This window comes from Kryptolebias marmoratus, linkage group LG21, assembly GCF_001649575.2.
Source record: "Kryptolebias marmoratus isolate JLee-2015 linkage group LG21, ASM164957v2, whole genome shotgun sequence".
NCBI lineage: Eukaryota > Metazoa > Chordata > Actinopteri > Cyprinodontiformes > Rivulidae > Kryptolebias > Kryptolebias marmoratus.
Genome location: NC_051450.1, coordinates 14,216,923 through 14,232,318, shown reverse-complemented (window position 1 = coordinate 14,232,318; position 15,396 = coordinate 14,216,923). Strand labels below are relative to the sequence as shown.

Here is a 15,396-nt window from a genome sequence, read left to right as displayed (position 1 = left end):
AGCGCCTCCCTCACCGCTAGCAAGCACTTAAAAACGGGTCATGTGCCGGCAAACTTAAACGAGCAAACACAGTTTACGTCAAAATGGAGCAGTGGAAAAGAAAACACGCCCAAAATAAATTACGTCATCTTTCGGCGACCAATTTGCTTCATACCCTGGAAGAAAATAGTCACATGTTTGTGGGTCATATTAACAATACTGTCCTTATGCAGGTATATGTGTTGTTTCGGGAATTTATTGGATCTCAATAGGAAAGCTTTTTCATCTTGTGCTACTTCTATCGGCCTTCTATCGGTCCATTGCAATCATTTTTGCTTTCCGACAGCTTTCCCACAGGTGCAAGTTGACTCTGTCAAGCTAACCTTATCCAGCTGTATTTGTAGAAATGAAAGGAAAGTGGAAACAGAACACCAAAAAGAAGAAAGGGAACGTGGTTTTACAGAAGTACATGGTGGCAGTGGGTGAGTTTGTTAAAAGTAAAAGTTGTGTGGAAGATGCAGAAAGTGACCGTCAGGAGTTTAGATTTGTCAAAAAGAAGAGTAGAAAGGAATTGCGCAAAGAAAAGCGAAAACTGAAAAAAGCCAAGATGAAAAGTCATTACGAGGGCAAGACGAGTGTCTGTTCAGCCCCTGGTGATGGTGAAAACTCGGAATTAAAACCACAGGTTCAAAAGAAAACCGAAAAGACAGCAAAGGAAGGGAGCAAAACGCATTCAAGCAAGCCCGCTCAAGTTCCTACAGAGAAATCACAATCGTCTCCTTCAAAATCATTCTCTAAGAAAGGCAAGAAAGTTAACAAGCTTCAAGAGTCGAGAAAAATGGCATTACTGGAGGCTAATGAACAAGAAGACAGGGAGATAAAGAAGCTAGAGCGATTCCTCGGATTTAATAAAAGGAAAAACAAAAACAGTCTTCCTCAGTCTTTAGTGACTGACGGGCTGGATTACATCCTGGGTGTGCTGGACTCGGGCTCATCAGTAGTGGGAATGTATGACGACGACAATGACGATGATTGTGACGTGGCCAAAGAGAACTTTAAAAAGCTTGATGAAGACGACCCTCAGGTGTCAGATGAAGACGAAGGAGCTGATGATGAAATGGCGAGTGTTGGCAGTGATGCGGAGGAGGACGAGGAAGAAAGTGAGGATGACGATGGGGAGGAGGAAAGTGGGGATGATGACGATGGTGAGGTGAACGACAGCAACGAGGCTGATCCAGGTGATGGGGGTGAGGAGGAAACGGATGAAGAAACTGACAGTCCTGATGCAAATCCAGAAGCTGTGAGTTCACATTGTTAAAATCTCTCTTTATGATCATCAAAATGTCAACATGCTGCACCATTGATCCACACATAATTAAATTCTTTCTGCTGTTTAAGGTCGCCACAACATCAGGCAAGTATGTGCCGCCTCACCTGCGCAACACTAGAGATGATAAACGCAAAGCTGAGCTGGAAAAACTGAGGCGCAACGTGAAGGGCCTGCTGAACAGGTAACACTTCTACCACAACACCAAGGATTCAAGGAAGTTTTTACCTTTAAAACTAAAAGCCAGATATATGCTACATGAATAAAAACAATTTACACAGTTTAAGTTTCCAGTTCTGGGGATTTTGCATCCAGATTTATTTCAATGTTACTTCCTCTGCTATGAAAAAATATCACCTCAGTAGCTTTATTTTAAGGAGAAAACACTGATGATGAATGAAATAATCTCAAAAACTACAAATGCCAATCTTTTTGTTGAACCACATCAATCAGTCGTTACTAAACAAATTCTACAAATTCAGAATTGTGCATTTTAAAGTTAACCCGTTTAAATCAATTAATTGTTTTGCATTCATCCACTTTTAGAGTCTTTTGAATCAAGAAAGTTAAAATAACTCAGTTTGATCCTTTGCCAGACCCCAAATTTAAATGTTTCAAAACTATTACAAAAAATGCAAGCCAGGAAGTTGTGCAAAGGGTTAAAATGACCAAAATTTGACACAAGGAAGAATATTGATTTGGATTAAAACACAATTGGTTTGGAGGGATTTATCTTTATTTGTATTATATGGTGAAAAACAAGATTTTTAAAACTATTTGTGCAGAATGTTTAAGAAACCATTTCACAACCAGCTTTAAGGTGTCAAATAAACTGTGTATTCAGTACAAGCAGTGTTATGATACAGGATTTTGCAATGCACCCATTTTCAGACTAAGTGAGCCCAACATGGCCTTCATCTGCAGGCAGCTGGAGGAGCTGTACATGAGCTGCAGCAGGAAGGACATGAACGACACGCTGACCGAGGTGCTGCTGGCGGCCTGCGTCACTCCCACCCTGATGCCAGATCGACTGCTAATGGAGCACGTGCTGCTCGTCAGCATCCTTCATCACGCTGTGGGGCTGGAGGTAAGGATACACAACCTATTATTTCAAGGTTTTAAAGATTTTCATTAATGAGAAAATCAACATTTTGGTCATCTCAGTCCAATCTGCTACACTTAAGGGTTTCAAGTAGGTTTTAGCTACCTGAGTAGCTCAACATCTAATAATTATTCTCTGCCTTTAATATTGTGGGATTTAAATAAACTCATTAACTTTCTGGTGCTTGAAACATATGTGTTGATGTTTTAAACAAAAGCAGCAGCTGTTATCACATTTTGTTCCTTTTCCAAGGTGGGAGCCAATTTTCTGGAGACGGTCGTCCGCCGGTTTGACGAGGCGTACAGGAGCTCCAGTGAGGGCAAAGAGTGCGAGAACCTGATCGCCATCATCGCTCACCTCTACAACTTTCAGGTGGTGCACTCCGTCCTCATCTTCAACATCCTGAAGCTGCTGACGGGGACGTTCACGGAGAAGGACATCGAGCTGGTTCTGTTCACGCTGAGGAACGTCGGCTTCGGCCTGAGGAAGGACGACGCTCTGGCTCTCAAAGAGCTCATCTCCGAGGCTCAGCGTAAGGCCAGCGACATGGGGTCAAAGTTCAAGGATCAGACCAGGGTAGGCCAAGAAAACTAATGTTTACTTTTATGAATATCACACTTTTTAATAGTGTGGCATTTGTGTGACTGGGTGCTCAATAATGTAACATATTTAAACTTGTCCCGTTTCAAGGTTCGTTTCATGCTGGAAACCATGTTGGCCTTAAAGAACAACAACATGAGGAAGATCCCAGGATATGATCCTGAACCTGTGGAGAGACTGAGGAAGCTGCAGAGGACTCTGGTAGGTGTACTCGGTTTGACCTATCTCTGTGCCTGCAGGTTTATGGTAACATCAAACTGTACCACCAGGTGGCCCCAGAGCTCCACCTTCACAGCAACAAGTTCCGAATAGCTCAAGAGGTGTCCCTCTTTTCAGTTTTGTAACATTTGCTAAGAGTTTATGTGAACGTGTGATGCTTAGATCCACAACAGTTCTGGAGGCAGCGACCTGAAACTGAGGGTCTCTTTGGAAAACCTCCTGAAAGCAGAGAAGGTGGGCCGCTGGTGGATCGTCGGCTCATCGTGGAGCGGAGCCCCCATGATCAGCAAGGAAGGAGACTCAACGTCACAGAAGAGTACCACCGAAGGACAGGTAGAGACTCTGTTGGTCAGAAAGAGATGCACTCAGTCAGAAAGTCATTGTAAAGAAATTAAAGCATCAAACTCAAAGGCTGTTTTTTTTCATTGTTTGCCTTTAGTTATATAACTTCTTCATGTCAGAAACAAGTATATTCATGTAGATAGAGACCTCTTGCAGGGTTACATGTCAGTGGTTTTGTGGTTGCCAGTCGTAACGTTCCTTCTCGTTCAGTTCAGCCACAAAGTGTTGGAGCTGGCTCGGAAACAGAGGATGAACACCGAGGCCAGGAGGAACATCTTCTGCGTTCTGATGACCAGTGAGGATTACCTGGATGCTTTTGAGAAACTGTTGAGGTTTGTTTACCTTTTTGTTTTTTAAACCTATCAAACTAGCAGTGTCATTTTTTAAGAGGATCTCAGTTCACTTTTACAGATTTTCTTTTATTTTTATTGTTCTGTATGAAGGATGGGTCTGAAAGGCAAGCAGGAACGAGAGATCGTTCACGTTCTGATGGACTGCTGTCTGCAGGAGAAAACCTTCAACGGCTTTTATGCCGTGCTGGGAGAGAAATTCTGCTTCCACGATCGCCGCTTCCAGGTACTGTAGCTGGTGATTAAAAACAAAACATACAATTAGAACTAAAATTATTGACATTTTGAAATGAAATTTATCATGATTCTATTGATAATGTAATTTATATCCACGTCAAACAAGTTTAAACTTAAAAAAACGGGGCGTTTTATTGCTTTGAACGGCCTTCAGTTCACCCCTGCAGTGTGGGAGCTCCTAACACCTTCCGGCTTGTGATTTGACTCAAACTGTGACGGCAAACAATGAGGCAGAGGACACACTTCCTACATGACCACCATGTGGGCCACCAGCTCCTATCAGAGACCGGCGACCATTGCCCTCATCAAAGAGCTCAAAATGGAGTTGCCGGGAATGTTTGCTGTTCACATGTAAACTGGATCCAGATGAGAGGGTCACCTTTACAAAACAGTTACTTAATAGGTCAACACTGTTTCTTAATCAGCCTTTTGCTTTAAATTAGCTAAAAGGATTAATCTACAGTTCAGAGTGAATTATTCACCATTCAAGCTATATATATATATTTTGTATACATGCTGTTATTACACATTATTTCAAACATATTGGATTTTTTTTGCTCTCTTTTGGAACATCTCTGTGTGTTTTTGTCTTGTGTTTTTAGGTTTTATTTACCAAACGTTGTTTTACATCTTAGAGCCGCCATGCCTTTTTTTTTTCTTTAAATCCGTTAATTTAGAGCTAAAATGTTGCAGCCAAATTCACCCAGTATGAGAAATTAACAAATCAAAAAAGGTGACAGACCAACAATTTTTGCATTTTGATAGTTGTTTCTAAACACAGAAGCATGATGGCATTCACGGTGTGTCTCAAGTATTAAATAAATAGATTTTTGTCATGTGTAAAATTAGCGAATACTCAGATTTTCTGACTCTAAACACTGATGCAAAAAAACAGTTTGACCAAATATTGTCCTTTAGTTGTTAGTCCAAACTCTCTGGTATAGCTGAATATTATAGGTTTTATTTTGGGGTATTAAGCATCAAAATTAGTGACATTATTGGTATTTTTAAAATTTATTTTAGCCCTTTTTATAATAAAGCACAATATTGTGATAAAACTTTGATCCATTTGTTTATGTTTAACTTTAGTGTTGTTACCAATATTCTGTTTAGTGGATATTTAATACAGCTTTACTTTGACACAGAAAAATAGAATATTTTTGTATAAAACAATGATGTACTTCCCCATACTCACTGTGGCAACTAACAATAGCAATATTTGAGGGAAATATGCAGTCAGGTGTTAAAATTTTGTGTAGAATCTGTGTTTAGTTAGTTAGTTTGTTAATAAATATTTTTTTTGTTTTTGTTTTTTTTTTAGATGACCTTCCAGTTCAGCCTGTGGGACAAGTTCAGGGAGTTGGCCAACCTTCCCAGCAGCTCATTTAACAACCTGGTACAGCTGGTGACCTGCTTTCTTCAGAGGAAGTGCCTCTCGCTCTCCATTCTCAAAGTAAGTAAGCGCCACACTATGTTGTGGTGCTTCTGTCAGCGTCACAAATTGGTCAAAACATGTCCACTAACAAGTTTCTTGTCTTTGTAGGTGATCGAGTTCGGGGAGCTGGATAAACCTACAGTTCGTTTCCTGCGCCAAGTGCTGACCAAACTGCTGAAAGAGGCGGAGCCTGAGGAGCTGGTCAACATATTTGGGAGGTGAGGTTCTGAGAATTTCTCCGAGCATCAAAGTTTTTACAATATTAGATGCAGTAAAAACGCAGAATGATGGCAAGAATCACCAGAGGCTGTGATCTGACGCAGCAGATGTATTTATAATTTAGTAAAATTTCCAGATTTATTGCCATCTGGATCAATAAATACCTTAATTACCGCAGATCACTGCTGCTAATACGTCTGAAAGATCTGTTGTAACGAACATAAATGGCAACATCAGCGCATCAAACGGCTCACCTTCTGTGTTCCCTCAACTGTTCCCCGTCCGCCAGGATTTCAGGAATCCCCAAGCTTGGAATGCTGCGGGAAGGCTTGAAGCTTTTCATCAGCCACTTCCTCCTGAAGAACACCTCGTCGCAGGGACCGGCTGAGCAAGCGGCGGCGCTGTCGGAGCGCGCCCAGGTCGCCACCAGAGCCATGGAGGCCAAAGAGGCCAAGCTCAAACTGTAACACACACATCAGGAACCTAAAATGTGTGCTGTGGAACGGAAGGAGGCTTACGAGTAAATTACTCCCCGTAATAATCTCAATATTGTGCAGTAAAGATTTATTGCGAATATTGTATATTTTTATTAAATATTAATAACGCTGGTCTTTTTTTCATTTGTTAATAAAAAGGGGAGGCAGTACCTCACCAGATAAACAGTAAAAAATATTTGAAAGGGTTTTTTTCTCATTTACTGAAAACAATAAACAGTTTTTTCCTAAATGTCAGTGTTGAGTTTTTTCCAAGTCAGTTTTTCATACATGGATCTTTATTTTTTTGTTTTCACTTTACTTGCTTTTTAAAAAAAATACGTTGCAAAAAAGCTAGTTTAATTTCAACTATTGCAGTCTAAAAGCCTAACTAGCTGGTGTCTTTATGCATGCTTTTTGTAGATGTTTCCTCTTACATGTGGGGAACGGTTAAATGTTTACACACCCTGATGAAATGACCCGGGGACACTGGATCTGCCTGCTCCGTCCGCTCGCTGACACCAGTATATATTCCCACATGGTGAACATAGCAGAGTCGTTCTGTTACATTTGGTACTTGCTGCTATTAATTAGCTCTGCCTGCGTGGCCCGTGTCTGTGTTCGAGCCGGAGCGTGGGTGGCCATGAAGGGGGGGTCAAGAATCGGTCACAATGGTCACCCAGAGGAGACGTTCATCACTGGCTCGCAGACAAAGCTGCTGCTTGAAGGAGCTCTGAGGTGCAGCAGCGGTTACTCAAGGACCTATTCAGCAAATAAGGAGAATTTTGATAAAAATACGAACACAAGCTTTTACCTGGTGACCCTCAGTTGAGCTTTAATTTGGTCTGCTGAAGCAAATAGATGAAGACAACCGACAGATCCCGCAGTAATCATGTCGCAAACAGCATGAAATCACTGAAATGCTGCCGCGGAGTAACGCTGATCACTGCAGGGACACGTGAAAACGACGTGAGCTGGGTGTATGTGCCGAATGAAGAGCAACACTTTACACATAATAGAGGCCTAGTGTTCCTTAAACGGCTGCATATTCCCCCCTACTTTTTTAGGCCTTTTAGACTGAAATCATCTCATGTAGAAAAATAATGCCTTTATATGCATTCTTCCCAAGCTGTCATAATATGAGTTCAAGTTGTGAATGACTCTCATCTGGAATTTCAGCTCAATATCTTCAAAACTGAGTGAGTTACAGCCCCTTCTGTGATGAGCTATGGTGCCCATTTTGAACTGAATTGTCTCCAAAAGGTCACCAGTTGTAGATATTCATCTAAATGATTATTCCTTGACCGTGTCATTAAAATCAGTCCTGTGGTTCATGAGATATTTTGCTAACAGACAAACAGGGTTGTCTCCAGTTTCAAGCAAATAATTTGCACAATGAGTTGCACTCTCAGCCAACTGCGGTGGACGCCACATTTTAGGAGAATATATGTAAAACTGACCGATTCACAGCCATTTTTGTGTTTATTAGAGGTCAGCTGGCTGCGGCGGCCATCTTTATTTGAGTTGGCTCCTAAATTTAATCAGCTATGGATACACATCTAATGATAATTTCCTAAATGCTTCAGTAAAAATTCATCCAGGGGTCGGTGGAGGCAGTATATATCATTTTTGAAGAAGAAAAATGTCAATCTTAAAATAAATTGTTTAAATCAAACCTTGAATAGCTTGTGAGATAATAACATTTAAATAAATGTCACAGCATTGCAGTAGATGTTTATTTTTCTCGTGACAGGCCGCATTAAAACGACTCCAGTCCTGTTGCCTTTTGAAAGGGCTGACTAAAGAGGAAGCCCTGCTGCTGGTGTGGTGTGAAATGTTTCCTCTGTCTGCCTGGCCGCTCGCTGTTTGCTCTCGCTGCGCGTTTGCACGGATCCGACAGCGCATTTAACAGTAATTCCCATGACCCGAGCTGTCAGAGCGAGGAGAAGAAACACCGCCAGTAAATCATCAACCCAGGGACAATATTCCTTAAAAAAAAACAGAATTCAATGCGCCAAAATTAGATCTAATGCACATGTATTTAAAAAAATGTTTTATTCCACTTTCTTGGTAGCAAGAAATCATAGTTTTTTGTTATTTTTTTCATGCACTGGCAGGAGCGATTTATAAATACAGGATGAAAATCTAAATTTTGCACAAAGAGAACAAAATGGCTGCTGATAATTGGACGTTTTGGGGCGCTGTACAGCTCCATGCAGCATCACAGTTCGCTCCTGTTGGGGGAATAAAACTGGATTCTTTTTTTGCTTTTATTGTTTGACAACAGAGTCTATTTTAACGTTTTGTGGATTTTTTTTCTTATTTTTAAATCCCCATAACAAAAATCTTGGATTACATGCAGCTGCATTTTACATTGAACCTCTCTCTCCCTCCCCCCTCCATCCTCAGTCAGTGCTCGCGTGTTTTTTTGTTTTTTGTTTTTGTTTTTTGCTTCAGGGCTGCGGGCTGATGTCGCTGTTGTGATGCCGCTCGTCGTCCGAGGAGCACTCCGAGGAGTTGTACAGGAAGCTGTCGCCCTCCTCCTCCTCTTCGTCACTGTCCCTGAAGTCTCTGATTCTGCCGTTTTTTGAGTCCGTCTTGCTGTGGTAATCCGACTGTTCGAGTCCGTCGGCCTTCTCCGCGCCGCTCTTGGTGCCTTTCTGCTTCTCGGCCTCCTGCGCGGCCTGCTCCTTGGCCTTCTTGCTCCTCTTCCACTTCATGCGCCTGTTCTGGAACCAGATTTTCACCTGAGGGGGAGAGAGAGGGAGAGGGACGGGTTAATTCGTCGCGCCGTCGTGGAACACCAATTCTGGTCGGATGGCGCACCTTGGAGCAACATCACCACTTTTTATTTATTTATTTATTAATTTTTCCTTCCATATCTTTAGTGGACACAATTCTGTAAATCATTTGCCTCCTCTTCTTAGTCCTTGTCCGTGTATATCTTATTTTTATTAATTTTTTGGTCTAAAAATTAACAAGAAAACAGGCGCTAACGGTGCGTAACCGTGCGTAAAGGTCACCAATTCACCTGATTCTGAGCTGTTCAACGGGGCAATCACTGAAAACCTATTTTGTATAATTAAATATGAGTTTCAAATGTTTATTAATAAAATATTCAGGGTTAACAAATACACACTTTTGTGGATCCAGTGAATGTAAAAATACACTTTGTTTACAGATTTCTCTTTTTTAAATTTAGGTGTTTTTCTTTCTTTTTCTTCGTTAATCTTGGTATATATTTGGGGTAAGCCATACGAATATTATAATTGAAAATAAACATCCACAGCTTACAATTGTCAGAATGCTTGTAGAAAACCTGAGTTACCTGTGTTTCTGTCAGCATGAGGGACGTGGCCACCTCAAAGCGCTTCGGTCTGGACAGGTACTTGTTGAGCTTGAACTGATGCTCCAGCTCCAGCAGCTGCTGACTCGTGAAGGCAGTCCTGGGTCTTCTGCACTTTCCGAGCAAGTTCGACTGCGCCTGAGCTGCAAGAGCAAAAACACAGGAGTTTTAGTGGCCTGGAAAAAAATGGCTCCTAATTTGTAGTTTTAAGTAAAAATAATAAATAAAATAAAATAATGCGCACAATAATCTAAACAGTGTAATGGAAAGAAAGTGTGCAAATAGTTTTCATTTTATCAAATGACGAAACAGCTTTTTTTTGGTGTAAAATATGTGGAAAAAGCATCAGGCTATAGTCCATACAGAGAAGTCCCCCCCCCCCACCATCATCATCATTTAGGACAAATCTGTCAAAACGAGCAGAAACAAAACGCGCAGTCTCTGCTGAGCAGATCGCATGTCGGCTGTGGCTTTCACACTCCTCCGCCACTTTCCCCCACTGTCCATTATCTGTCCATTTTAGTTCCTCTCACAAAAACCACCACTGTAGGGATGGCCCTCCGCATCCACACGAGAGAATCTGATGGGAAATGTGCTCCAGACATGACACAAAAACAGGAAAAAAAAGCAGCTTTTATTCCTGGTCAGATTTGCAACAAAGTGCTGCTGCTGCTGCTGCCTGAAGGCATCATCGTGCAGGGCCGCAGGACTATTCATGAAATAAATAATCTGTCGCAAATAATCACCAAACCCCGATTAGGTCTATTTGCAGATGGATGATCGGAATATTCCGCGAGGAACCGGATACTCACAGTTAAAGTCGGACATTTTTGGAAGCATCATCCCGGCCGTGGAAACTCTCAGCCAGTGGTCCAGCTGGAAGGTGCTGGCCGTCAGTTTAATGGGATCGCTGGCGTGGTGGTGATGGGAGCCGTGCGGGTAGGAGTAGGACAGGGCGGGGTGCTGGCCAGTGAGCGCGGCGGCCGAGTAGGTGTACATGGGGTGGCCGTAGAGAGCCTGCGCGGGGATGCCCGCCGTGCTCTGCGGGTGCAGTCCCACCATGCCGTGCGGGCTGCCAAGGAAACCCGGCTTGGGGATCAAGCCGCACGCGGAGATCCTCGGCGGAGACGGCGTCTCGGCGCGCAAAGCCTCGGCGCTGCAGGCGCTCAGCTCCGGCGCGGCTCCGCTCCCCGACGACGGGATGGAGGAGGAGGCGGAGGAGGAGGAAGAAGAGGAAGAAGAGGAGGACAGGGAAGTCACCAGGGCCAGCGGCGAGGTCTGCGCCTTGGGTGTATCGACTGCTAGGAGCGCGTCAATGCGAAAGTTTTTGGATTTCTCCATTTGGTGGCCCTGCGGTGCGCGTCCGTGCCGCCTGGGAGGCCCTTAACACTGGAGGAGAACTCAGCGCCGTTTTGCCACCTTTCAAAAGTTATGATGTGATACGGAGTGCGAGAGGGGAGCTCCGTTTAACTCTTAATCCCAGCCAGATGGAGGCGATTGGTGCAGCCAATCTGTGGAGCGGAGAGGGGAGGGCGGTGTGCCATGTGAGCGCGCAGCGGACTTAACAACGCCTCCTGTACGAATTAATGAATGAATGAATTCATGATCTATTCTCGTTGCACCACCAGTACAGTGGAATTAAGGGCATTTTAGCTGCAACAAAACACACGATCCGTGACATAAGCAATGTCAATAAAATATATATCCTATCAGTAAAATAAAAACACGTGGAATTGTTAAATAATGATCTAAAAACGGGAACAGATGAGAATCTAAAACATGTAGATCACTCAGAGGAAACTGTTCACGTTAAAGGACATTTAATCAAATAAATTTTCGATTAAACAACATGGCACAAAAGTTTCAAACAAAGGGGAAAAAATGGTTTTATTTAATTTTTGATAGATTTTGTTTTCCCCCGCATTTTTCCAAAACGCAGGTTTCCAGTTTTTTTAAAAACAATAATTTTTTTATGGTTTTAGAGCTGCTTCACTACGTGTCAGCACAAAATCACAGAAGCAGCACTACTTCAGCATTAAGAAATATAGATTTGAGACAAACATTTACATTAAAATTGAAACCCTTCCTTCTTATTTTATTTAAGTCAAATCGAAGATAATCATGGATATATAAGAGGCGTTCAAGGCATGTCAGATTAACACAACTCAGTTTCCAGAAGACCTTTCACGTCAGATGGAGAAACTAGGCGCCGCGTTTTTGCGCCAAAGAGGCCAACAGGGAAATAGAAGTAAAAGCCCTCCTTCTGTCCCTCCCCAAACCTGAAGGTGACACAAATAAAACAGAGCTCCATTAGGCCATTACTTCCATCGCACAGAATAGGACCTAATTGGGGTTTTTTTGTTTTGTTTTAAATTATTATTGTTATTTGGACATTTTAAACTGAGAAACAGACACGAAAGTCGGGGAAAATCCGACAAAATAAAAGCAAAGAGCAAAGATCTCTGCGGCAGCAGGAGCGAAGTCCCCCCTAATTGAAAGCGTTAAAAGTGTGATGAAGAGACAGATGTAATAGGCCTCGTGGCTCCGGCTGAATTCGGTCTAATCAGCCACTTAAACTTAATGGAAGAGGAGGTCAAAACGAGAATTATTGACACCCCGCTGCCCTTAACCTGTCTACCAATAAAGCTGATTGGGTTCTGTCGATTCATCAGCGGCGCGAGCTCCCGCGGGACGTTTATTTGCTCAGGGGAAATCAACAAGTCAGCGGGGAGCCTCCTGGTAACGGATCGCCGTTTAATTGTGGCCCTCGATGATCATGACCAATTACAGAATGATAACCGGGAGATTGAGGGGGGGGGGGGGACTCTATGGAGGAGAAACACGTGGAAAAAAGGGAGAGAGCTGCCTCATTTGCGCGCTTGTTATCGTCCGCCGCGGAAAGGCGGAGGCGGACCTTTCTGCCTTTCTGTTAGCAAAATATTCCACAAACCACTGGACGAATTTCAGTGAAACTGGGAGAAAGTAACCATCGGGTGCACATCTACAGCTGATTGCCTCTTGGAGTCAACCTGATTCAAGATGGCTGTTGGAGCCAACTGACCTTTAAAAACACAGAAATAGATATAATTCATTCATCTTGGTAGATACTGACCTAAATTTTGTTATGGTAGTAGCTGAGAGTGATCACCAGCACATGTTCCGAGAACCACAATATTGTGTGAGATCTTTGCCTAAAATTTAGCTATTAATTGTTTGAACTCAACTCTGTTTGTCTGTTAGCAACATATCTGATGAACCGCTGTGTGGATTTTGGTGAAACGTCCTGGAAGCAATGATCAAATCTTCCTCCGCAACTGATTAACTTTTGGAGCCAATCCATTTTAAGTTGGCCGCCACAGCCAACTGACCTTAGAAAACACAAAAAAGGCTATAATTCAGTCTATTCTACAGCTATCGAGCTGATATGTGGTGTGTTAGTAGTCGAGAGTCACTCACAACACATACCTCGAGTGCTACTCGTTATGCAAGATCTTTAAACATTAACTGTTGGAGTCAACCCTGTTTGTCTGTTGGAAAAATATTTCACGAACCACAAGATGGATTTTGATAAAACTTTCAGAAAGTAATCATTGGATGTACATCTACAACTAATTACCTCTTGGAGCCAATCCAATTTAAGATGGCCACTACAGCTAATAAACACTGACACACACATAAATGACTAGATGACCTAGTCAAATTTACAGAAATTGAGCAGACATTTGTTATGATGGAAGCTGAGAGGCATCCTGAGCGTGGCATTGTGTGAAGTTGTGCATAATTATTTTTAAAATAGCTACAACGCCATCATTTCACAACATAAGATGATTTTGGTTTAAAACTCTGGCATGAAAGGTGGCAGGTGATATGCATTCCTTCAATGAATAAAAATAAAAATAAACATTAAGTAAAAATAATCTTGGCTATTAGATGTTTAATAGACAGAAAATAGTATTTAGTCCGCTTTATTCCGACAGCCTGTTTGAGCCTCACAGAGCCGGGCCTGGTCCCCCCTCCACCCCCCTGTCCCCTCTGCCCCTGCTTGGGTTTAATTTCATTAAGGAGCCCCGCATGAATATTTCTATTAAAGCTGCGGTGAAATATGGGGCCATTTCCCACTGGCCTTCACAGATTTATCGCTCCTCTTCATCACATCTGAGGGGAGAGAAAATGAATAAGGCACCCCAGGATGGAACCGGACCTTTAAAACCCGCTTTTCTTTTTCCTTTGAAAGCTGTTAATTTGCCCCGCAATTACGTCCACAATTAACTAAAAACATACAAATCAACATGACAAATTAGAGGAGTTTTATATATCATCTTTGGCAAATGTCTTCATTATCTTTTTTCTTTCTTTTTTTATTTTAAATGCAGTTTAAAGGGAGCTGCTCGGTGTCTTTTAATGCGACCTTCGCTGACACAAATTGCATGCTTTTATGAAATGTGCAAAGCTGCTTTCCAAAGTATTAAAGACTCATTTACACCTTTGGTTTTTTTACTTTTCAGCATCTGTGGCAAATAAAATAGCAAAAAAATAAATAAACTTTTCCAGAAATCTTTGACTAATTTGTCTCAGACCTGGTTTGAATCACACAGTTTTAAACCAGATAATTACAATTTATTGAGAAAATTAAAGGTTTCAACTAAGCCTCTTCAGACTATATCATCTATTACTGTTGAAAACATATGCTAACAATAAAAAATAATAATAATAATAATAATACATTTTTATTAGTGCTACACATATAAAAATAGTTTTAACCTTACGTACTTAAATGTATTCAAATATTTACATCCAGTTTAAAAAAAAGCCTAGCAGCAGTTAAAATAAAAATACTTTCTTCTTATTTTTTTTTTTTTATTATTTGGCTTCAACTTTAAATATTTTGAAATATATCTCTCTTTTTGTGTTTTTTTTAGCTGCAGAGTAATTTTGTTGTTTTGGAAAGACATCATGTTTTAAAACTTTTACATTCTGTTCTGTAAAGTTGTGATTTTTATCTGTCTAAAAACATTTGTTTTCACAGCTGTTTTGAGTAGAACATCTTAATTTCTATTGGTTTTTATTGGTTTTATTGTGTAGATTTGCATTATCTATGTACAATTCTTTGAGCTTTTGTGATTTATTTTTTTAAGTCAGTACCACTCACTGAAGATCATCCTTCTGTCGCTAAATTTGCTAAATTGAGCACCTGATTCAGGTCCGAGTGGTTGTGCTCAGTGTTTTTTTATAGATATTGTCAGGCATATATTAGTAATACACTTTCCACATGTATAGGTTTATGAATTACTTTTTCTTATTCAAGCAAACAGTTTTTTTATTTTACCAGCTAAAAGATCAAACAGAAATGACAGAAGGACTAGATGCAAATTAATCCTATTCATTTTTGTCTAATAACAAACTGCCTAAAACTCAAGACAGAAAAAAAAATCAAAAACGGAAACAATTAAAGAAATCTTCTAATAAGTTAAATCTGTGAATGGTCCCAGACACAAGCTTTAAGACACACAACATGAAATGTGTGCAAAAACAAAAAAAGTACTTAATCACAACCTAAGCAGATTCTAATTATGTTTTGGAGTTCTTGAGAGTAAAGTGCACTCAGACTACTTAAAGTAAGTAATCAGAAATGTGTCTAAATACATGAACTAGAGAGTTTAAGACACATTTTGTTTTATAGAATAAAATGAAAGTAAAACAAACAGCATTTCAGTACACTTTCCTTATTATTTGTTGCCTTATGGTGTTTTTTTCCTGCAAAATAACC

General features: G+C 41.1%; 2 protein-coding genes across 2 annotated transcripts; one reads left to right on the top strand and one right to left on the bottom strand.

The window, feature by feature from the left end:
- Positions 1–385: 385 nt before the first annotated feature.
- nom1 (nucleolar protein with MIF4G domain 1) lies at positions 386–6,536 on the top strand. Its single transcript, XM_017406339.3, has 11 exons — positions 386–1,279; positions 1,378–1,490; positions 2,198–2,393; positions 2,661–2,984; positions 3,099–3,209; positions 3,390–3,560; positions 3,780–3,901; positions 4,013–4,145; positions 5,478–5,609; positions 5,700–5,809; positions 6,100–6,536. The coding sequence occupies exons 1-11, from the start codon at positions 386–388 to the stop codon at positions 6,275–6,277; spliced, it is 2,484 nt and encodes an 827-aa protein (XP_017261828.1). The 3' UTR covers positions 6,278–6,536.
- A 1,783-nt stretch (positions 6,537–8,319) lies between these two features.
- mnx1 (motor neuron and pancreas homeobox 1) lies at positions 8,320–11,088 on the bottom strand. Its single transcript, XM_017406440.3, has 3 exons — positions 10,442–11,088; positions 9,612–9,772; positions 8,320–9,030 (listed from the first exon to the last, which is right to left on the bottom strand). Exons 1-3 carry the CDS (start codon positions 10,968–10,970, stop codon positions 8,737–8,739), a joined length of 984 nt encoding a protein of 327 aa, XP_017261929.1. The 5' UTR covers positions 10,971–11,088; the 3' UTR covers positions 8,320–8,736.
- Between the last annotated feature and the right edge of the window lie 4,308 nt (positions 11,089–15,396).

Coding starts and splice junctions, on each gene's coding strand:
- mnx1 (XM_017406440.3), bottom strand. CDS start 10,970: ATGGAGAAATCCAAAAACTTTCGCATTGACGCGCTCCTAGCAGTCGAT. Junction 9,773..10,441: donor AAAAATGTCCGACTTTAACT/GTGAGTATCCGG, acceptor TTGCTCTTGCAG/CTCAGGCGCAGTCGAACTTG. Junction 9,031..9,611: donor TCATGCTGACAGAAACACAG/GTAACTCAGGTT, acceptor TCTCCCCCTCAG/GTGAAAATCTGGTTCCAGAA.
- nom1 (XM_017406339.3), top strand. CDS start 386: ATGAAAGGAAAGTGGAAACAGAACACCAAAAAGAAGAAAGGGAACGTG. Junction 2,394..2,660: donor ATCACGCTGTGGGGCTGGAG/GTAAGGATACAC, acceptor TCCTTTTCCAAG/GTGGGAGCCAATTTTCTGGA. Junction 3,561..3,779: donor AGAGTACCACCGAAGGACAG/GTAGAGACTCTG, acceptor CTTCTCGTTCAG/TTCAGCCACAAAGTGTTGGA.